The following is a 24,365-nucleotide window of genomic DNA, read 5'->3' on the forward strand; positions in this document are numbered from 1 at the left end:
ACCCGGCAGGCAGCGGGGACTAACAGCAGCCAATATTCTGGCATGATCTTGCACAGCTGGCGGGACTGACTGCTCCAGGTAGGGACAGCCAGTGCTGCATTTATTTTAGAATGGGACACTTAAAGAAATTGAGATAGATATAGTGGAAGAGTCAAGGCCACGCCCCATTTACCCATGACCATGCCCCTCTGTCTATGGCCACACACCCCTGTACTGGTTTTCATGTTGGAGGGTATGACGTTGTCTTCCTAATACCCCTGTCTGTCTCCAAGCCACACCCTGTCTGTCTCCAAGCCACACCCTTTCCATTTGCCGCTGCTAAACTGTCCTTGCTGCCACAGCTTTTCTTTCTCCCTTGCTCTGTCTAGTAGGCTCTCCCCGGGTGGGTCTTTTCTTCTATCCTTCTTCAGCTTCTGTACTTTTTTTCTTACTGTGCATGCATATGTGAAAGAGTCAAGGCAGTAGTAATGTTGGCGGGGCTCAGGTCAGAGCGGTGATGGAGGGTGAGCCGGCAGCCAAAGTAGGTTGTGGGCAGAACAAAGTGGCATGGAGGTGGTAGCGAGGAGGTGTCTAGGCATATGCATATGTCTGTTCACCTTATAACAGTGGCGGGGGTAAGAGCACAGCAAGGACTTAGCAGTGAAAAGCCCTGTTACCTCTAATATAGCGCTTTTCACTACTACATGTATAGACCCTGTATGGAAAAAAAATAACAAATCTTTTTTCACTTTCTTCATTAATAGATGTTACTGTTCTGACAATGACAAATGTGATGACCACTTGGTAGGTAATTCATGTGCTTTGTATTGCAGACCTATATGGTTACATAGTGGAAGAGTATTCTGAGTCTCCTGTTGATAGAGGATCAAAATGACATTGGCTTTCTGTACATGGAGAGCATCTACATGCAGAAACTGGTTTCAAGGACAAAGGTTTGTGTATATGCATTCATTAAAGGACCGTTGCTATTGAAAAGTGAGTGACCATTATGCCTTGTAGGGTAGACATCGATGTTTGATGGTTTAACACCACAAATGTTTTTTCTTCCAATGACCATTCTATATTAATATAAAGCTAAATTAATCTCTATAACATCAAGCCTTGGCAAGGCTCACTATTTTGCATTTGTGAGCCATCGTGATAGTTCTTCCATCAAATTATTTTGTTTACCATGTCATGCCATGGCATAGCTTGACTAGAATTGTTGTTTAATGACTAAGGAATCAATATGTATCTGGACACATATGTATATACATAGAAAGATGAATACTGGACCAATGTATAAAACAATTAAAAAGTGATGTAGCCTATACATCAAAAAATCAATTGGCACAATTCTGCATTGTGCTGGTTACTTTCTATTAAAAAAAATGTCAAAACCCAACCTGTTGGATATCCTCAATTTGGCAAAAAGCTGGATTTTGAACATTTTGTATTTTTCAGATCAATCAAAAGTTTACAACTTGTTGGAAATTGCAGCATTTGAAAATGGAATAAATGTATAACATGCACAAAAGATAGTTACACAACTAAAAATATATTTTTTTGAGCAATCAATTCTTCAAATGGCTGTTTTAATTTAAGTAAATAGATGTTTCCAGAGTTGGTAAAGTGAAAAAAAGTAATTTATTGGGTAGAAATATTTATAACCGAGGGGAGTCGCTGTTATGCCTGCTTAAAGTTTGCAGACTGCATTAAGTTGGTGAAATAGCTTCAGCTGTAATAGTCTTGTGTTGTATACAAAAGGCTATTAGTATACTTTCATTAGGAGGTAACGTCATTCTTCTTCATATATGAGGCTTAGCCCCAGTTGTCCTTTGGACAGAAAGGCCACAAGCAACAGTGTAAAATGGCAGCAGCAGAATAAACCTCCAGTGTCCACTGAATCTGTCTACTATCACAGCTGATATGCACAGCATACCTCAGTGAGACCCACTTTTTTCTTACTCCTAAGGAATTGAGGGGCAGATTTATCAAGCTTGGTGAAGAGATAAGTGTCTGGTTTTTATCACCGGCCAATCAGCTCATACCTGTCATTTTTCAAACCAAGTCTGTAACTTCACAGTTAGGAGCTGATTGGCCGCTGATTAAAAACCAGACACTTTTTATTACTTCACCGAGCTTAATAAATCTGGCCCTGTGTACGTCCATATTATATGATACCTGTTAAGTTATCAACCATATTCAGCCACTCACCAGATCGTTTGGAAACCTTGTCTACAATACAGTTTTCGTACCCAGCTTTAGTGATTTGGGTTATGACAATGAAAGCAGATGTGAGCCTGTCTTCCTTCACCTTTGTATACCCAGGCAAACATTTACTCTCTCTGTACTTGTTCACTGCAATCATTGGCACATAAAGAAAAGCAGAATAAGGGAGAAGGCACTATACACTTAGCAAATTCTATTTGCTCTGGTTAACGCACACCATAAGCTGAATCCTCTACCAAAATTGAGGTATTTCATTCTGTATTCAGTCTGTGTCTATTAATATGGTCAATGACTGAGGTGTGAGAGGCAAGGGGGGAGGTAACACGTTGTTACGGGGCAAGATGAAGTAGATGACAGGGGGGTGAGATTGTGGGGTGTGGTGAGAGGGGGACGAGCCGAGATGGGGGTGAGGGGAGAAGGGGCTGGCCTCAGCTTAATTTTTTTTAAAGCGAATATAGGTTTTGTTGGCCCTAGATTGGATAAACTTTATAAAGGGACAAAAAAGGAGTGAAGCAAAATACCCCTTTCACATTACAGCTAAAACACGGTATATTGCCAATTTTTAAGGGGTTTAAAATGATCTAGCTGTAATGTGAAAGGTCCAGAGAGAATTTACTGGTTTTGGAATACCAGTTATTCAAAATGTGTTAAAAGCAGGGTCCTACCCGTTCCAGAGCCAATCCATTTGTAGTGTAGATGGCTCTGAAACGACCTTTGAGAAAGCTGCTAGACGCAGCGAAACACGTCAGGAGTGCTGTTGCCCATCTGTTGCCCATCTTGCCATTTTAAAGAACCTTGGATTGAAGTCCGAACCAGCCCAGCAGAGGATTACACCTCAACTCATCCCCACACTACACCATTGGGGTACCCGAAAGACTCTCCTGATGACCACTCCTTCTAAATAACCGGTAACCATCAGGATACTTGTGGTACTTACCAAACTGTCCTCAAAATCTATTCCAGTGGATTTCGGTGATTTGTGCCATATCGGGCCGACCACTTGGATTCAAGGACACTATAGACCACCAATCTAACTATCCAAAAATGCGTGGTAACTATACTTCCAGTTTAAAATACCCTGGGCATAATAGGAACGGACTCTCCTCAGTCATTGTTGTTATAATATGGCATTAGGGCATTCTAACACATTTTTTCAGAGTGTTGTGTATCAACCCCCTTTTTAAAAAGAGAAGCTTCTGTGTGTTTTTTTTATATATGTTTATATTAAATTATTATTATTGTAAAGATCATCCAATTTCCTCATCAATTGTTTTTAGCGCTGCTATTTCTTTCTCTTTGGCTCTGAAACGGTATTTACAAGTCATGAACAGGTGATCTCACCAGGCACAAGCAGGAAGTAAAGAGCAGAGAGAGGAGACTTTTTTTATTACACCAGTGCATACTGTGCAGGGGTTGGGATCATCGACCATAAGATGGTCGACATGCTGGAAGGTGGACAGGTGTCTATGTCGACATGGCAGAAGGTCGACATGAGTCTAGGTTGACAGGGGACAAGGTGAACACATGCGTTAGGTCGACATGGGTTAGGTCGACAGTCAAAAGGTGGACATGGGGTTTTCACTTTTTTTACCCGAATGTCGACACAGTCGACATGGACACTGTTGTATGTGCAACATGATCGCTGCACTTGCCATGCTTTGGGCACGGTGCCTTGCTACGCTCGGCACACTATTATTCTCCCACCACGCCCTAGTGGATGGTAGGGCGCATGTCCGCTCAAAAAGCAGTGAAAAACCCCATGTCGACTTATTGAATGTCGACCAAACCCATGTCGACCTAACGCATGTGTCGAACTAGACTCATGTCTACCTTCTGCCATGTCTACCTAGACACCTCTCGTCTTTCCAGCATGTCGACCCAACGGTGTCGACCTAATGACCGTCGACCAATGTGAATGGTACAAAAACGGTAGTGAAATGGTAATATACCAGTTACAACATGTGAAAGGGGTTTAACTGGCTTTATGGTGTGTATACACAGGTACAATCAGCATGAGATTTTGACTATATAGTCAAAATCGCATGCAGATTTAACAGGTTTTTTACCTTGCGATCCTGATGTGTGCTCCCGTGGCAGCACAAATTGAAACCCAGATAGACAGGGCAGCAATGACTATATAGTGCAAATCTAATGCAGATAGCAAGAATTATATGTAAAAAGTACAGAGATAGCAAAGATTGCCTAGCACTCGAATCTTAAGTCAAATAGCAAGGGAATCTCACCGTATGTACACAGCATTAGACCCGTTTTAAGAAACATTTAAAAAAAACGGTTTGAAAGCAGGTTTGCAATGTGAAAGCAGCACTATAGAGGTATAAGAAAGTTGGGATAGCAATGTTCCTGTGATGCAAAAATTAAGTCAGATTATCTCTAAGCATATGTACAGTATGTAGCATCACCATGGCTAAATACCTGTCCCATGCAGTGCTGATCTGGGTAGGGAATGATCTGTGGCTCTAATGGGTCTCTTTGTTAATGATATTGAATGTACACACAAGATGATATTTCAAAATACATTGCTCAGAAACCCCTTTCTAATATCTTCTTTAGAGGTTTAAAGGTATATTTCCCAGTTTTTCACACTTTCCCCAGTTATAATAATAATAATATTTTGCTGGTCAAATAGTTTTTTTTCCCATCAATTTTTTATTGAAAAAACTAAAATGACAGAATATAGAATCAACGGTACTTGTTTCCTAGCACGGCGCCCATCGCATCGCATACCATAAGGCATACGATGGTATGCGATGCGATGTTAGCCGATGTTATACAATTTTAAATTGTATACCATCGAATTTTATGCCATTGTATGGCATATACAATGTTATACAATTTTAAATTGTATAAGCACCCTAATGGGTGTTTTCAATGTTAAATGTGCCCCCTATAAGATAAATAATTTTATAAGCACCGTAATAGTTGCTTACAATGTTAAAAGCACCCCCACGCCACCTGTACTATCAATGCCAACCCGAAGCATGGCGTGCGCAGCGGTACGCGTCCTCTGACCTTTTCATACCACCGCTATCCACATCGGCATGGAGTTGATTTTATATAGTGTGTAGAGCCACCGAAGCGGAATACATGTGAAGTAATGCACTGCGCTCGCCACACTATATAAAATCAACTCCACGCCGACGTGGATAGTGGGGGTATAAAAAGGCTGAGGACGCATACCGCCGCCCCTCGCGGGCTCGCTGTGCTCGCCACGCTTCGGGTTGGCGTTGATATACAATTAAAAATCGTATAGGGGACCATTTAACATTGAAAAAACCCATTAGGGTGCTTATACAATTTAAAATCGCATCGCATTGCATTGTATGCCATATACAATGGTATACAATTTTAAATTGAATACAATGCCATACGACTGAATATCATGGGCGCCGTGCCAGGAAACAAGTACCGAATTAACAATACAAAACTTTTTTGTTTTAAGAAAATTAAATGGGGAGGGATACAGAAAGAAAACGGGGAAAGGGACAGGGGATATAAAATCAAATCAAATCGAAGTACAAGGCATGTTTACCAGTAGACAGTCCAGCAGAGGGTCCAAGAAATATAAAGGACGTATAAATACTAAACATATCCAAGTAGACAACACATGGCGTGTAATTTACAACTTGAAAAGGAACAACAAGCCGCAACAAAGGTGGCCCTACAAGGGAAACGGAGGGTAATGTGTGAGGTGTGGGATGGTATCAGGGTAGGTGTTCAAGTTGGCAGTCGTGGATCTGGATCAGAGGTACATGGTAAGAATTGTGCCCGTCCCCATCAGTCACATCTTCATGCCAGGGGAACCATTTTGCTAGGAGGAATGAAGTTGAAGATGGGTATGGTAAATACGTAGTTTTCATGGAGAAAAGGAAGTGAACTTTATGGAATACTTTAAGTAAAGGGGGAGGGGTGGGTTGTTTCCATGATTGGGATGTTGTGGCTCGGGCTGCAATACAAATGTGTCCGAGAACATATCTGAGGTGGGGTGGGACTGTAGTTGGGAAGATGTGTAGCAAAGCTGGCGCTGGATCAGGACATAATGAAAGTTTTAAAACAATATTAATTAGTTGAAAAACTTCCTCCCAGAATTTGCGGACACGACCAAAAAATATGGAGGACATGACCCACCTCACCGCAATTCCGCCAACAAAATTTAGAAGGGCCAAAACTTATGTAATCTATCTGGGGGTAAGATACAATCTATGCAGTAACTTGACATGCATCTCTGAATGGTTCAGGCACCTGGACATACTGTAATATGAAGCATAAATATTTTCCCACTGGTCAAATAGTTTTTAACATGTAATAAAAGTTATGTTTTAATATTTTCTTTGGTTACATAAAAACACAATTGCCTATTCTTCTTTTTTGTACATACTGTATAAGTGCACTTCCCCATTATAAAAATATAGCATATAGGGGAGTGGAAGTCAAATACAGTCAATAGGTCGACATCGGGGAAGTATGGATGGTGCAATGGTTAGCATTACTGCATCACAGCGCTGAGGTCATGTGTTTGATTCCCACCATGGCTCTAACTGTGCTGAGTTTGTATATTCTCCCCATACTTGCGTGGGTTTCCTTCGGGTACTCGGGTTTCCTCCCACATTCCAAAAATATACTGGTAGGTTATTTGGCTCCTAACAAAATTAATCCTAGAATGTCTGTGTGTGCGTGTACATGTGGTAGGGAATATAGATTGTAAGCTCCACTGGGGCAGGGACTGATGTGAATGTTCAAATATTTTCTGTAAAGCGCTGCGGAATATGTATGTGCTATATAAGAAATTGTTAATAAATAAATTCAATATGGAAGTAAGTAGTTGAGACCTGAAAAGGTCAACATGCATGTTTAACATTTTTGTTGTCAGTGTCTGCACCGGTCAACATTGGAGTTGGTGTAGCTCATGCCCATGGTCTGCCTTGTTCCCCATGCCTCGGGCCTGGTGCCTTTGCTCACCGCACATAAACGTTCCCACATGTAGTCCATGTGTATGATGAAGTATGAAAATGTCCAAATTTAATTAATTTTATTTATTTTTTAATTGTGAAAAACTCATGTCGACAATCGTCATATCAGCCTTTTACTTGTGTCGACCCTTGTCATTATCAATTTATTACATGTTGACTTTTTGGTGTCGACCTATTGACTTTAGAGCTTTCCAACGCTTATCTCATAAAATATAGAGATACTATTTATGGAAAACATGATAATGTAGTCTGAGCAGATTATACCTTTCCTTTTGAAGGGGCTCATACATTAATCAGCTACAGGAACTATTAAGTATTGGTATAAGGGAAATCCAACAAGCTGAAGATCCTTAATTGGCCTATTCTGCCTAAATTCAGGATTTTAACATGCTGGTCATCAATGTCTTCTGATGGATCTGTAGGACCTCTCTCTGCACCTTTCATGCTTTTAAGGTTTCCTGCAACCAACTTCTGTACTTTTTAACATTATTTAGGTTTCTGATTGAACAGAGGAGTGGATTCAGAAAGGTTGCAAAGAAGCCAGAAAGAGTTGAATCTGAGATTCGAAATGGCAATGAGACAATTAAAAGTAGCTTTACACCGTCTTTGGCAGAACCTATCTACCCCACGCGTGCCAACATGCTTAAACAACTTTACAAGCCTTTTCTTTTCACTGTTGGGGTATGTAATACTTTCTTACTACTTTTATAAATAATTTATCTAATTAAAAAGTGTTCATTAAAGTGCTACTAACCATCATAATCTTAGTTTCTAGTTATTGAGCATGAAATTATAATCGGATGGGGTATGGGAGGAGCCGCACAGACTTATCCAAAATGATAATGTAGATATAAGAGACCAATATTAAGGACTACTTAGCAATAAATTTTTGTAGTTGTAAATTGGTGGTGCGCCCAGCATCCAGTAAACGTGACTGTGTAGCTAGGGGTTTGTTTGCAGAGAGGCAAACAGTAGACAAAAAATGCTTTTTGGCTGCACTCTTTGATTGTAAATGTAATTAATTTAAAACTGAACTTTTAATAGGATACCTTTAGAATATATGACAAGAGCTTAAAGCTGAATATATAAATGAGGACAGCGAGGAGTTAACGGCGACTGCAGCCAGCCCCCGGAGGCTGTGATATGCCTGCACTTACTACCTCAAGGACCTTCTGCTCCCCATTCCTGGTAAATGTAGCCACGGCATTCATTAGCTAAGTCCCCGCTGCCACTGCAGAGCAAGTAATCACATTTGCAGGAGAGTGAGCCATGCCATCTACAGACCGAGTCCTGTAACCTCACACTGCGCTAATTGCTGTCTGTTCAGAACTATCAACATCTGCATTTCCACATTGTAGCTACCACCAATATTTATTAGGAAATACTATTGGCCTACAGCACTCTTTATTCGCTGTAGATTGCCACATTGATAAATATGAAGCAGCATCATCTCACGGTGTGAACCCACTTGTATTATCCTCTATTACCTTCTGTTGACCATTATATGTCACACAGCAGGAACCTACATTTCCTGATACTTACATATTTTGTTTAGCTAATTCAGTAGTTAACCGTTCACTCAACTTTCAACCTCCACCCAAAATACCATCACACCTCACTGGACTGCCCAACACCTTCCGAACTTGGAAGCCAAGCAGTGAAGGGTCAGGACAGTACCCAGGAGGTAGACCCCTGGGGAATACCAGGTTTAGTATAAAGGGTGTGTTGTTTAATTAGCAGAGATTATTGCATTAGCAATAAGTGTCTCTGTAACCCAGGGATCATTTCCACCGCATGAATAGCTACAAAGGTAACACAGCAGTGTTTACAATATCGCTGACAGTGTAACCAGTCCCGTTAATTGTATAAATGCATTTAAGTTTGTATTGTTTTTGAGAGGGACTATCAACTTTTCGTTTCGCCTATGATCGAATTGTACTACCATCAATGTTGACATGACGATATGCGCCCAATGAAATAAATTAAGTATGATACACGCCGGAGTGGGCTATTGAGTTAATCACACGACATACATATATTTATCCTCATTTATATATTCAGTTTTAAGCATTTTTTTTGTCTACTGTTTGCCCCTCTGCAAACAAACCCCTAGCTACACATGAAATTATAGTACATTGCCTATAATTAAAGCTCATATATTCCAAGCAGTTTACAGCTAAATTTTCAGGCCATTAGGAAGGTTCATGGCAAAAACATGAAATTTTTTTTTCTTTTTTTTTTTTTTAAACACTGCCAGGGGACATTTTAGAATTGTATTCCAACCATAACAATGCAGTATAGCAGTGATTTGTGTGCAGTCAGTTCAAAATGTCTTTAAAATTTTAGAATTAGTTTTCATAACACATTTAAAAAGCTTATGGTGTTAAATTTGCATTTTGATGAAACAATTTCAGCAGCAACAAACAATCTTGTAAATGTAATAACATTTAGAATTTAAGACAAAGGGGTTTATTCAATATTGGTTCATACCTCCCAACATGGCCCATTCCAGGAGGGACAGAGCATCTTGTCCCTCCTGGAATGGGTCATGTTGGGAAGTATGTTGGTTACTCACGAATCACCGTGTTTTTTGTCAGAAGTGGCCGCTAATTCGACAATTCACTGTCCGTTTCCGACAATTCTGCTCCGACTATAAAAAATTTAGGATCTGGGGACAGCGGGCATCTCGCCAGGAAGTCATCAGCAGCGATCGTTCTATCAGGCTGATACTGTAGCTGTGGCCTTTGATGCGAAGTACTGACAGCTGCTGTAGGGAGCCAGGGGAAAGCTGAAAGCCCTGCACAGAGCCCATGGAGAGCTTTCAGTCACTATAGGGCTCCCTTTATTGACAGCAGCAGTGGTCAGACACCCTTCCTGCGGATCCCCCTCTCTAGCCGGGTGACTGATCAGTGTTTGCACCAGAAATAGGGAGAGGCGGAGGAGTTTCCTCGTGGCTACAGACTTGCTACAGTCATCCAGGTTCTAATTGCCTTATACTAGGACCACCCCAAGAGCCTTCTTAAAGGAACATTCACTGCTCTTCAAAATTGGGACTCCTTTAGCTACTTGGTAAGATATCTGTTGCTTATTAACTTTTGGAGATGTCCTGGACCAGCTAATTATTAACCAGAGTGTTCCTCACAATTAGTAGCTTACAAGTATGTGTGTATAGGAAAAAAATACATTGTTTCCCCCAGCTCACTGAATGGTATTATAGTGTTCATTCTAGCACCCGCTATCGTTGAGAACACATGCAGTCCCTGTTCCCTGCCTGGGGTGTCGCTGTCTGCTGTGGTGTTTCTAGCACAGGTCTGGTTTGCATACCAGTGCTAATATACAGACCACACTATGCTAGAAGCACTACAGCAGACAGTGACACCCCAGGCAGGGAAGAGGAACTGCATGGGTTGTCAAAGATAGTGGGTGCTAGAATGAACACTAGTATTAGTAACCAGTCTTGAACACTACATGATAATAGAATTCAGAGATATTGGTTACATATACCTGCGCAGGTGTATGATATGCCCCCAAGCCACGTCAAGGCTTCTCTGTATATTGGGGGTACCTAGCGCTATATCTAGGTGCAGGGTGCGGCACCCCAAAAATCTAGCATAAGCTAGGAAGCCCAGAGTGGCATACCAGTGGAAAAACTATAGTGTTAATAAATATTAGTTATAAGAAGCCAAAGCTACGTATAGAGAGAGAGAGAGAGAGAAAAATGTAGTGTAATTAAAATATTAAAGAAATAGTGTTAGTGAGGGGGGGAAAAAGTGTTAATAGAATGTAAGGGTGTGCCGCACTAGAGCCACCCAGCCCAACCAGTCCAGGGGCACCGCAACCCATGCCACCGTTACCCTAAATTGGGTCTACGATTAACCAGGAAGGAGCCACATGATAATGGCTTTTTACTTGATATATCTAAACTAAGAGCTACCTACCTTGGAGCAACCCCAGACTACTCCGTGGCATATAAGGACCTGCATCTCCTCCTAATGTAGGCTCCTTTCTGCCTCTCACAAAATACATACGGATAGTGGTAGATGCTCAATTAGTTTAGTAATACCACTCCGGTTCATGCAAGGGAGGGGTTAATACTGAGTAAGTGCCTGCACCTGAGTGGTACTACTAAACTAATTGAGCATTTACCACTATCCATAGGTATGTGTGTATATACTGTAGTTCCTATATATAATATAAGATCGGAGGCACTCCTGGGACTTGTAGTGAAATCAAATCAAGACCAACAACAGGGTCTGGGGGCGAAGTTTCGGTCTTTTAATGACCTTTTTCAAGCTCAAATATACAATAAAAAACACATACCTTTATAGCCAACACCGAACACCGTGACATTGCCAGCTCACAGCCGCATGTCCGGGTCCCAATGACGTCACTAGCCAGCAAGGCATACCAGCCGGTATGCCTGGACGGGTCGGGTTGCTAGGCGACCTGTAAACATATAAAAGTGAATTTACATTAAAAAAGAACTAGCAGTGCTACTGAGTAACCAACAGAAAAAAGCATACAGGCTACATGAAAATCATAACTGGCAAACAAAGAATAAATCGAATGAAGAAAGGTACTTTGGCATAAAATAAAACTATATCAGTATAACAGAGCGTGGCATATATCAAAAAATATAGAGATTGGGTTAGATGAAGGGAAGGAAGCTACAAGCTTCATTTAAACACGTCGGAGCCACCGTGTTAAGACGGTGAAGCCACCAGGCTTCCCTTTGCAGTACCTTTTTCTTATGATCTCCACCTTTAAGGATTTTTGGGACATGATCTATCATTTTGTACCTAAGAGTTGACAGACCATGTTTATGTTCATAGAAATCTTTCCCTCCAGTGCTTTTCTTCTATGAGACCTGTGACCTGCCATTTGTTCTTTAAACTGGCCTGTGATCTTTCCTACGTATAGGAAACCACACGTGCAGTGTATTATGTAAGTGACATGGGTGGTGCTACATGTCAAATGAGGATGCGAACCCCAGTATGCGGATGTAAAAAGTTATCCTCAGTTCCAAGAAAGCTGCATGTAGTGCAATTAATGCACCTGTAACACACTGGTTTATGTGCCAAAAAATTGGAGGATGCGGGGTACCAGAAAATCTTTAAGGTTGTGAGATCTCTGGTAGCTGGGCAAGTGTGTAAGAACATCTTCAGGTTAGGATCGGCCGGGATCATGTGCCAAAGTTTTCTGGTGGTTTTAACAATGCCCTCACTAGAGGAATTGTATTCTTGTACAAACGGGATTTCGTTCCCAAGAGTAGGGGGAATTTTAGTCATCAGGGTTTGTTCGCGTGGCATGGACAATGCTCTGGTCTTTGCTTTAGAGAGTTCCTTCCATGAATATCCCCTGTTAAGAAATTTGGATATCATGAGGTCCATATCTTTCTCCGCTTCCACGGGTTCCCACAGATTCGTCGAACCCTTTGGAGTTGAGATAAGGGGATGCCCTTTTTAGAAGCTTCGTGCGCGCTATTAGTGTGTAACAGTGTGTTCCTGTTGGTGGGTTTCTTATAAAGCCCTGTGGTAATGACACCATTAGTCAATCTAATTTGAACATCCAAAAAATGGACAGAGGTCTCACTGATCTCATATGTGAATTTAATGATAGACTCCATGCCATCAGATTGATGAACTCCGTTTTGCTACCCGACCAAATCATGAGGAGATCATCTATATAGTGGAAAAATAGATGAATATATTTGGAAATCTCAGTGTTACTGAGGAAGATATCTCTCTCAAACTCAAACATGAAACCATTAGCGAACGCAGGGGCTGCGCAAGATCCCATTGTGCAGCCCCTGCTTTGCAGATACCATTTCCCATCGAAAAGAAAACAATTACCTTGCAGGATTAGTGACAGCAGAAGACAAAAGAATGCTATATCCAGACCATCATAAATATCGCTACTGAATAAAAGTCTGCGGACTGATTCTATGCCTGCTGTATGGGGGATGTTAGTGTAAAGACTAACGACGTCCATGGTACACAAGAAACACCCAGAAGGTAATTCTGTAAGTTCTTGTTACTGTAAGATCAATGAGGTGTGTGTATGTGTGTGTGTGTATATGTATATAGATTACAGTGATACTAATGCGTGCTGTGAAAAATAAACAAACATACATACACAGATATAAAAACACTCTGCAGGGAATAAAGAGTTAATGCATTCATGCTATGCAAGAAATACAGCGCTGCATTGCGCTGGTACTGGCTCAAATTATGTGTCATATTTCTAAGAAAAGACAAACATTTTTGTGCTAATCTGCATTTGCAGGTTTTGCACTATGCAGTTATATATTAATAATTTAGAACCAATTTAGCATACTTTATGGAAAGGGACTAATAATTGGATGAATATATGGGCTGAATATATTGGTTACCTTGTCAGGTCACTAAAACACTTTCTAACTTGGTAAAGACATTACTCAGGGAATTGGGGCATCTTCCCTTATAGAGAGCAATTATTGACCCATCTGGTCATGTCAATGTATTCCACATGATACGTTCGTTAAGTCCATTGGGCGAGACGGTGTTTAGTCTGGGCAATGGTGGTATGTGGTCTATGATGTAGTAGTGCAAAGAGGCCAGTGTATGTCCTTTATCATGAAAGTGAACGGCCACCGGTTGTTCCATCGGCTTTTTTTCCAGGGCCGCCTTTATGGCGGACCGGTGGGCTGCCATCCTCTCCTTAAATTGTCGGGTTGACATGCCGACGTAATATAGTCCGCAAGGGCATATGATGATGTACACCGTGTATCGTGTACTGCATGTGAGGACATGCCTGATACATTTTGTTGCTATGTGGGTGTTTAAAAGAGGTTCTTTGGACCAAATAGTTACAGGTTGTGCATTTGATGCATTTGTAGCATCCTGGGGCCTTCGTTTGACGGGTAGCTGGTCTGTTATCATTGAAGCCTGTGATGTCTGTGTGCACCAGTAGGTCTTTAAGGTTGCGGCCTCTTTTATAACACATCATAGGACGTACTTAAGAGAAGCATGGCAGTTTGGGGTCTGTCGCCAATTTTAGCCACAATGCTTTGCTGGCGGTAGGGATGAGGCTACTATTGGTGTCAAAAGTGGTGTCAAAAGTGGTGGACCATGGGAACACTTTGGTGTTGTCTTTTTTAGTGCTTCTGGGTACTAACAGATTGTCTCGATTTAGTCCAAGGACTCTTTGTTTGGATGCTTGTAGTGTGGCAAGGTGATAGCCTCTTTCATGAAATTTTTTGATAATGGTATCCAGTTGGGCTGGAAGGGATTCTGCATCACTGCAAATTTGTGCCACTCTGAGCATTTGTGAAAAAGCCAATCCCTTTTTCAATGGAGGGGGATGATGGCTGCTTGAAAGCAAAAGTGTATTGCGATCTGTGCTTTTGTAAAAGACTGTGGTGTTAATGATCCCACTGTTTAGGGTGATCGTTACGTCCAGAAAGTTGATTGATTTATTGCTCCATGTGTACGTGAACTTGATTGGTCCGGGCATTGAGTTCATTTCTGTCATAAGGTTGGTGAATTGATCTGACGTGCCCTGCCACAGCATGAACAGATCATCGATGAATCGACACAGAAGTATGATGTTGCAGTTAGTGATTTGTTCTGTAAAAATATATGTTCTTGTGTGATCATGAAAACATTCGCATACGCCGGTGCCACGGCCGATCCCATGGCACACCCGGCAAGTCTGGCCATCAAAACGGAAGTAATTGCGTCTGAGGACCAGTTCAAGGAGTTGTAGATACAGTAATTTATCAAATGTGAACTCAGAGCCCAGGGAATCAAGGAAATCTTTCATGACCAAGAGCCCTTGGTCATGGGGGATGGAGGTGTATAGAGATGTAACGTCCATTGTACACATTATTGTTGATTTTGGGAGTTCTGGGAGTTGTTTTATCCGGTTTAAGAAACTCGTTGTGTCCAGGAGGTGGGTGTCTTGAACCACCATTTGTGGTTGGATTAATACATCAAGTAATTGGGAGACTGGTTGAAATAAGCTGCCTTGAGCAGATATAATTGGACGTCCTGGTGGAAGTGTAGCGTTTTTGTGGATTTTCGGGACGCTGTAGAGGATCGGCAAGATTGGGTAAGCAGTGTGTAAGGAATCTTTAAGTTTGGTGTCGATAAAATTTTTGTCAACCGCTTCTTTGAGCAGATCGGTCAGCTCCTTTTGATATGTATCGGTGGGGTCATGATACAGTTTTTTTATAATTATTGCCGTCTCCTAACTGGCGTAGAATTTCTGATTTGTATGTGCTTAAATTCTGAACCACGATACCCCCACCTTTGTCGGCGGGGCGTATAACGATACTGTGGTTGTCGCTGAGGTTTTTAAGTGCTTTAGTTTCTCCTTTGGTTAAGTTGGAATGAAATGCTGTGGGGGCAATTAGCACTGTTTAAATAGAGCGCATTTGACTTTTAAGCCAGGGGTTCCCAAACTGTGCGCCTAGGCTCCCTGGGGTGCCTCGGAGCACTTGCAGGTGTGCCTCGGTTTGGTGGTCCAGAACCGATTCAAATTATTTATGGTCAATGTATTAGACAAAATCAGTGCTTGTGGCTTCCAGTTTTAAAATATGTGGATAAATAGAAGTGAATCTACATAACTGGACCTAAGAATGACATATAAGCAAAACATATTTAATTTAATATTGTTTTCTGAAATTCTCTGTAGCAAACTTTGCACCTAGGGGTGCCGTTACAAATATTCTGATAATCTTGCCGTGCCGTGATGCAAAAAAGTTTGGGAACCACTGTTCTAAGCTATTTAGAAAATCAACCCTAAATCAGGTCCAGTCAATTTACTAGCCATATATACACAAATCAATTTTCTGACAAGCGATTGAGTGAAGTGTTAAACACTCATATATATTATAAAGTTTCAATTTGCTTGTCAGCATTGTTCACTGGCAATGTTACACGATACACAACCCAGATAGGGGGATCGTATGGGTTTTTGGACCACACTGAGCGAGCATAAATTCTTTATCCTTTTTATTTAAACTGTCTGTGTTATATGTTTTCACTGTATGTCAATATTTCGCCTTCTTTTTAAACAATCTAATAAAGGTTAAATTTTATGCTAAAACTCTGTACTTTGAGGTGCACCACATAGAGACATTCTTCTCTTTTTCTTCATAAATCCTTCTTCCATGTCCAGTGGTAGCACACCCTTCAGAGATCATAATTGGAAATAACCATATGAATTGTACTGAGGGTCCACCAAGCATATTTTTTGTATAAATCCTGTGCGACTGACCTCTCCCCATCTCCCTGTCCCTGTTCCTGATGATTATATATATATATATATATATATATATATATATATATATATATATATCTGTGGTGTGGCCGCGGCACTGGGGACTTCAAAAAACAAACGATACAGGAAGCTAGCTCTCTGTTAACGTTTCAGCCTTTAATCGCAGGCTTTTCTCAAAACAGCTGTTTTGAGAAAAGCCTGCGATTAAAGGCTGAAACGTTAACAGAGAGCTAGCTTCCTGTATCGTTTGTTTTTTGAAGTCCCCAGTGCCGCGGCCACACCACAGATATTATCGGACTTGCGGGTCCTTACCGAGGGCACGGGGCCCTAAGGAGGAAAGTTTGGAGCTGAGTGCCGGCATCACGCTATTTGTGTATATATATATATATATATATATATATATACATACTACACAACCACAAAAGAAAAGAAAGTATTGCTGGGTGCACTAAGACGTCCTTTTTTGATAATTATAAAATATAACTTTTAATGATTTTGCTATTAAAAAGGTGAAATATTAAAACGTTAGCGACAGATGTGAGAGAGATCAAAAAATTTAAATAAGTGTATTAATACAGTGTCAGACAGCTGCCTCATTGTATCCCTGCAAATTAAGGATTTAATGTCCCTGTGTGTTTTTTGTAGATATACACCACCCTTCTCTGTGTGTCTTTAATGTACTTTTATTATTATTTAATAACCAATACACTTTAATTCAGACAGTCAGAGTGTGTATTCTTATTTTACCTTTTTGCCACTGTAATATTAATTTTTTCCAAAATTGTCAGATCTCACACTATCATACACACCATACAATTCGTAGATTGATAGTTCAATTTATTTTGTATATTCTTGTTACTTTCTTAATAGAGGAGTCTCTGATGTGTATGTATGTTTTTTGCCACAGTGTGGAGTGTTATCACTTGTACAGGTCTCCCCTGAGGAATAAGTGGCTTTTTATATTATGCCGTCCTCAGATTTGCTATGCTGTAGCTGTTAATTCTGCAGCATGCAGTCTCCGCGGGCCCTGGTACTAACTAGCTGCGATTTAGGCTTAGATATGCCTAATGGGTACTGTTTACCCAGAACGGCGCCCACGATCTATATCGCGGGTATCTTGCTGCAAATCGCAGGCATCGCATGCATCTTATGTGTTTGTAATGTTAAATTACCTTCCAATCAACCAGATCAACCCAATGGACCCGATTTTTACATAGGGAAGAATGTTAAATTCCCTTCCAATCAACCAGATCAACCCAATGGACACGATTTTACATAGGGAACAATGTTAAATAGCCCCCAGACCACAAATTGAATTGAATAACCACCCTGAAGTGTGAAATGCCCCCCCCCCCCCCTTTGTTAACGTCACCCCGCCGTCAACGTCATCCCGAAGCGTGGCGAGCGCAGCGGTACGCGTCCTCCGACCTTTTCATACCCCCACTATCCACATCGGCGTGGAGTTGAGAATAGAAAGTGTGGTAAGCGCACGCAGATTACGAGCCCGAAGCGTGGCGAGTGCATGCGTATTATTTAACATGTATTCCGCATCCCCTCGCGGGGCTCGCTGCGCTCGCCACGCTTCGGGCTCGGTGGCTCGCTGCGCTCGCCACACTTTCTATTCTTAACTCCACGCCGACGTGGATAGTGGGGGTATGAAAAGGTCGGAGGACGCGTAGAGCCGCCCCTCGCGGGCTCACTGCGCTCGCCATGCTTCGGGATGATGTTGACCGGGGGGGGGGCCATTTCACACTTCAGGGTGGTTATTCTATTCAATTTGTGGTCTGGGGGATATTTAACATTGTTCCCTATGTAAAATTGTGTCCATTGGGTCGATCTGGTTGATTGGAAGGGAATTTAACATTGTTAACATTGTTCCCTATGTAAAATCGGGGCCATTGGGTTGATCTGGTTGATTGGAAGTGAATTTAACATTGTTCCCTATGTAAAATCGGGTCCATTGGGTTGATCTGGTTGATTGGAAGGTAATTTAACATTGTTCCCTATGTAAAATCGCTACAATCGCACCCACTGCTAGGTAAACAGTACCGCCTAATGTATTATTCGCAGGTACCGTGGCGACTTGCTGTAATATCCCCTCTTGCAGAGACGGACAGTGTTCTGGAGAATCAGTGAGCCGGCTTGTCAGAGTGATTTAGATGCCGCTCGCTGTCTCCCGCTGTCCGTCCTGCACTGTTTTCAGGTGACAGTGGGGACCTACTGTATATGACACTCAAACACAATTTAACATGTGGACAGTGGCCCTAGTAGCCTACGGCCGTTTCACCTAAAAGGCTTTATCAAGGCATTTGATAAAGTTAAGGGTAGCACCTACATGAGCAAATACTATCAAAGGGTATCAATCCCATAAGAACAAAAAGAATATATCTCTTTGGAGAACAGACAGTCCAAGACCTATCTACTAAAATCTGGTGCGGGATTTCTCTCTTTGTTAAATATATATATAACTATCTATCTATATAGATGGATGTGTGGGAAAGGACTGCAGCACTCAAAGGGTCTTTATGAAAAATTATTTTAGTGAATAACAGTATACATCCGTTACATGGTGGTAGTCCAACGTTTCAATGCCTCCTTAGCATTTTTTCAAGGACCCATGTGAAACGAGTAGATGAATAACAAACAAAATGCTTGTCTTCTTACACACTCTGTTTGTTCACATAAAAGGGTGAGGGGAATTGACCGGTGCACAGGTTAAGCCTATTTGTTATCAGCTATGTAAGATGTGGAATAAGAATATGTTAGTCCACCAATCTGTTCAATATAAGAAGAAATGTTATTCTCCTGAAATTAATTGTGGTGGAAATGCACCCTTGAGAGTAAAAGAGGTACTGCAAGCAAGAAAGAGGAAAGACTCTCTTTTTCTGGGGCACTCTTGTGGAGAGATTTATAAACGTAATCTCAGTTTATTGAGAGTAATATAGATATGGAAGGAGAGACGCCACACAGGGGTACCCCGGAGGCGCCCCTTGTAATCGTAGTCAGATACACTGGTATCACAGATAAGGATTGAGAGTTAGTGTAGAGCAAAGGACTTGAGTGTAGTAAAAATTTACTTTTATTTCTAATTACCGTTAAAATAAGTACCAGACAGACTTATACAATTTAAACACACAATAGACACACAAAAAACATTGAAAAGCACTTTCTATTGGACCACATTTGTTGATAAAGAGTATATAATCTGTGCTGGGATTGTCAGAAAGTCCCTAGCTCATCTATTGGATCGCTGGGGAGAAGGCTCCTGTCAGGAGTCAGTTCCTTGAAAAAACCTTTATTTGATAGTACTCTGATTCCTTCTATGTAAGACAAATACAGAGATTAAACAATGTTTCAGACCAAAATGTTACACAAGGCCTTTTGGGAAAGAAACTTTTGTGTCTAATTCAATTTGTAAGATCTGTTAGAGGTTTTTATCAGGCAATCTCAGGGTTTATGTATACTTTTTGAGACAAATACAGTCAAATATATGATAACACAGGATAATGGTTTTCAAATAGATGTGAGAGTATAAATATCACAAGGTGGTGGTTATTGAAAAAATATAACAATACCAATATTGAACTAGAAGTGCTATAGGCTGGTTGCATGAATTCCAGCTACATTAAGGATGAGTATCCCCTGGTGATAATATTAGACAGTCAATACGTATAATATGCAATGTATGTAAGTATTTATTTACTACAATTACTGTATTTTATCCTGCAGCAGAAAGTCACAGAGTAAGTCCATGGTAGGGTACAGGTCTAAAGTGGAGGTAACAGGAGAGAGAGGGGCCGAGTAGTTTTAGGGATAAAGCGTTAGTCTCCCTTTGCTGCCCCGCTCAGAGATATTCAAAATGCACTTTGTATACCTATGGCAAAGGTGGGAGATTCTGTTTGTCGCAGGGGAGTCACCTCACCCTTTGTATATCAGAAAATACCCAGAAACCTTTGCTAGCTTCCACTGCGCAGGAGTGGGCTTGTCAGGTATTGTGGGAAATCTCAATTTGCAATGGGTTTTGAGGGATAGATATTGAAAATCTCTTACTAACCCTGTACTTAGGATGCTGCCCCCTCACTTTATATACCTATGGCATAGAGTGGGCAGATTTCCACTGAGGTTTAGAGAGGTCACCCTCTCAGTTTCTCATGAGAAATGCCATCAACTGCTGTCCCCCGTAGTCCTGTAGTCCCCCTGAATAGATTATGATCCAGTGCAGGGAGGTTACCACAGGCTATGGTGGATGAGTGTGTTCACAGAAGTGATAAAAGAAGATATCTTCTTTTATCACTTCTGTGAACACATTCATCCACCATAGCCTGTGGTAACCTCCCTGCACTGGATCATAATCTATTCAGGGGGACTACAGGACTATGGGGGACAGCAGTTGATCATATTCCTCCGAATACCCCCAAAAACCAAGGGTGCTCACCCACAATACCTTTAGAGCCCATCATTCCATCTGGATGGCAGCTGACAAATTGTGGCATTTCTCATGAGAAACTGAGAGGGTGACCTCTCTAAACCTCAGTGGAAATCTGCCCACTCTATAGTGAAGACACTTTCCAGTACATCGGGTAATGAAAGAGCAAATATCCAAGGAGTGGTCTTCAATAGATAAGAGAACTGGTACAAGCCCAAGGATGGAGAAGATGTATCCCTTTAAGGATGAACAACTAACAAGTTGGTGTGAGATACCGAAGGTAGATGCAGAGGTAGCTGAAGTAACATCTAAGACAACAATTCCTCTTGAAGACGGTGCATCCTTTAAGGATTCGATGGACAAGAGAGTAGAAAATTCATTAAAAAGATCTAATTTGGCATCTTCTGTTTCCTTAAAAGCGGCCATAGCAATAGCATCTTCAGCCAGAGCATTTCCGTACTATGGAGTACGGAAATGCATAAAGATATGGAGGAGAAAATATCTTGCCAATACCTCATAAATCTGGAGATTATGCAGAAGGCTATTGGTTACATATGTGAAGCATCGCTTGATATGGTATCGTCTTCTTCCGGAGCTATTCCTGCAGGAATAGTGGCCAGAAGAGCCCTCTGGCTAAGAAATTGGAGCGCAGATGCGAACTCAAAGAACAGACTAGTTTCTCTGCCATTTGAAGTAAACTTTCTCTTTGGCACAAAGTTGGATACAATTATCCTTAGAATGACAGGCGGAAAGTCCCTACATCTTCCGCAAGATAAAAAGAACAAGTTTCCTGTTCCAATTTAGAGAAGCGGCTAGCTATCGTCCTGGTAGACAGTACAATAGAAGATCTAATTCTTTTCGTGGTTCCTTTCATGGCACATCCAGAGGATATAGAAAGCAATGACTATTTAGATCACCTACAAGTAGGAGCAAGACTCTTAGAATTTGCAGACCAGTGGGAGAGGTCAGTGAAGGACAAATGGGTCTTATCAATTATAAAAGAAGGTTATCGTTTGGAGTTCCAATCAACAATACCAAACAACAAGTTCATGAAATCAAGATCACCAACAAATCAAGAAGAAAGAATAGAACTAATGAAGATATTGAAAAATCTTATGCGGATCAAAGCAGTAGAACCGGTTCCAGAAAGTCAATGGAAGACCGGTTTCTACTCAAACCTATTCCTGGTCACAAAGTCTACAGGAGGGTTCAGGTCTATCCTAGACTTAAGAAATCTGAACTTTTACCTAGAAAAAAGAAGCTTCAGAATGGAAACGTTATCAGCTATACTGATAGGAATAAAAAAGAACGAATACCTAGTCTCCTTGGATCTAAAAGATACATACTATCATATACAGATCTTTCAGGAACACAGGAAATTCTTAAGATTCCATCTGTTCGGCCGTCACTTTCAATTTGCTTGCCTGCCATTCGGCCTGACATCCTCTCCCAGAGTATTCTTAAAGGTCCTGGTTACACTCAAAGCACAATTAAGGGAAAGAAGAGTCCAAGTATGGCCATACTTGGACGATATCCTGATGGCAGGAAGTTCAATCGTAGAAGTAAAATACAATCTGAAAGAAGTGATCGCGTGTCTGACAAAACACGGCTGGATCATAAATTTCGAGAAAAGTCAGATGATACCATCTCAAAGAATACAATTCCTGGGGGTCATCATAGACACTTACAAGTTCCAGATATCTCTGTCACCAGAAAGGAGTGTAAGGATTCAAGAATTGGTACAGAAGACGATTCAAGACCAAAAGACAGTGGTCAGGGATGCGTTACAATTGCTGGGAATGATGTCATCAACAATTGGAATAATACCATGGGCACAATGGAGGATGCGAGTGTTCCAATGGAAAATGTTACCTTATATGAAGAAGTCAAGAACACATCAGGTAAAAGTGTTTCTGGGACGAGAAGTGAAGGAGTCGTTGAGATTGTGGTCTCAAGAACTAGAAGTCAAGTCGATAAGTCTGCAGCTGTTCCAATATGTCAACCTTACCACCGATGCAAGTCTATCAGGGTGGGGTGCTCATATGGGAGAACTCACAATACAAGGAAGATGGTCAGAAGAAGAGAGCGAGCTAACTTCAAATGTCAGAGAAGCATTGGCAGTGTGGCGAGCAATTTGCCACTTCAAAGTAAACTTGAAGAACCAACAATTAAAAGTCTTCTCAGACAATATCTCAGTTGTAGCACACCTGAACCATCTAGGGGGTACCAAGAGCAGCTCCATCATGGAAGTAATGAAGCAGATTATTCCTTGGGCGGAAAAGAATCTGAAGTCACTCTCAGCAATATATGTTCCAGGAAAGGAGAACGAAATTGAAGATTACCTAAGCAGGAGAGAGATTCTGCCAGGAGAGTGGGCACTCAATCCAGCAGTTTTCCAGATGGTAACAAAGAAGTTGGGGAGACCAGAAATAGACTTCATGGCTACCCACATGAACTGCAAGGTACAAAAATTCTATGGCAGATTCTAACTACCTGGAGCCCTAGTGACAGATGCCTTCTCAGTCAAATGGGATTGTCATCTAGGTTATCTGTTTCCTCCAACCCCACTGATAGGAAGAGTACTCAAGAAGATATTGGAAGACAAAGTAACAGTTATAGCAATCTTGCCATTCTGGCCCAGGAGGCCGTGGTTCCCGATGATCCTGAAGTTGGCAGTGGAAGAACCTATGATATTACCGATAAGATCGAATCTACTGATACAGGGTCCAATATGTCATCCCAATCCCGGCGTATTTGGTCTCAGGGCTTGGAAGTTGAGAGGAAACATCTAAGACAGACTGGTGTATCGGAACAAGTAATAGCAATACTATTGAGAACTAGAAAGAAAGTATCGTCTATGGCTTACTATAGAACTTGGTGTAAGTTCTTATCCTGAAATGGAGTCTCGGTCCCAATGGCAGAGGTCTCTACTCCTAAAATACTTCAATTCCTTTATGAAGAATTTCATATGGGACTAGCAGTTTCTACTATAAAATGTCAAATAGCAGCTCTTAAGGCCCCCATACATTAGGCCGACTTGTCCTAGGGACAAGTTGGACCCAATTTACCTGCGAGCCGCCCGGCAGCTCCCCGGGAGGCTTACATACAATTTGGCACTTGATGTGCCATTTTTACATGGGATAAATCGCATGCGATTTATCCCATGTAAAAAAAAACCCGGGGAGCTGCAGGGCGGTGAGCAGTAGTGGGGACGGGCAGCGGTGGTGGGAGCGGCCAGCGGCGGTAGTGGGGGCGGGCAGCGGCAGCGGGCGGCGTTTGCGGTGAGCGCAGTGTACTTACACATAGCAGCAGCGGCGGGGACGGGACGCGCAGTGGCGGCTATTATATTTTTAAAATACTTGTCAAATGACCGGCCGCTCTCTGATTGGCTGAGAGCTCTCCGGCCAATCAGAGAGAGGCCGGTCATTTGACAAGTATTTTAAAAATATAATAGCCGCCACTGCGCGTCCCGTCCC

The 24,365-nt window shown here is 41.6% G+C and overlaps 1 protein-coding gene across 7 annotated transcripts in view; it reads left to right on the plus strand.

The window, feature by feature from the left end:
* PARL (presenilin associated rhomboid like) overlaps positions 1 to 24,365 on the plus strand; it is a 132,746-nt gene that overhangs the window by 2,394 nt on the left and 105,987 nt on the right. For 3 of the 7 annotated variants that reach the window (XM_083173143.1, XM_083173145.1, XM_083173147.1), the window contains exon 2: positions 813 to 932. In XM_083173143.1, the coding sequence (XP_083029269.1) occupies positions 891 to 932 (42 nt within the window). In that variant the 5' untranslated portion in view covers positions 813 to 890. Of the gene's footprint in view, positions 1 to 810; positions 933 to 7,693; positions 7,881 to 24,365 lie in introns of all 7 variants that reach the window. The other 4 variants (XM_083173140.1, XM_083173142.1, XM_083173141.1 and 1 more) reach the window with 3 other exon arrangements.

This window comes from Crinia signifera, chromosome 2, assembly GCF_055691185.1.
Source record: "Crinia signifera chromosome 2, ASM5569118v1, whole genome shotgun sequence".
NCBI lineage: Eukaryota > Metazoa > Chordata > Amphibia > Anura > Myobatrachidae > Crinia > Crinia signifera.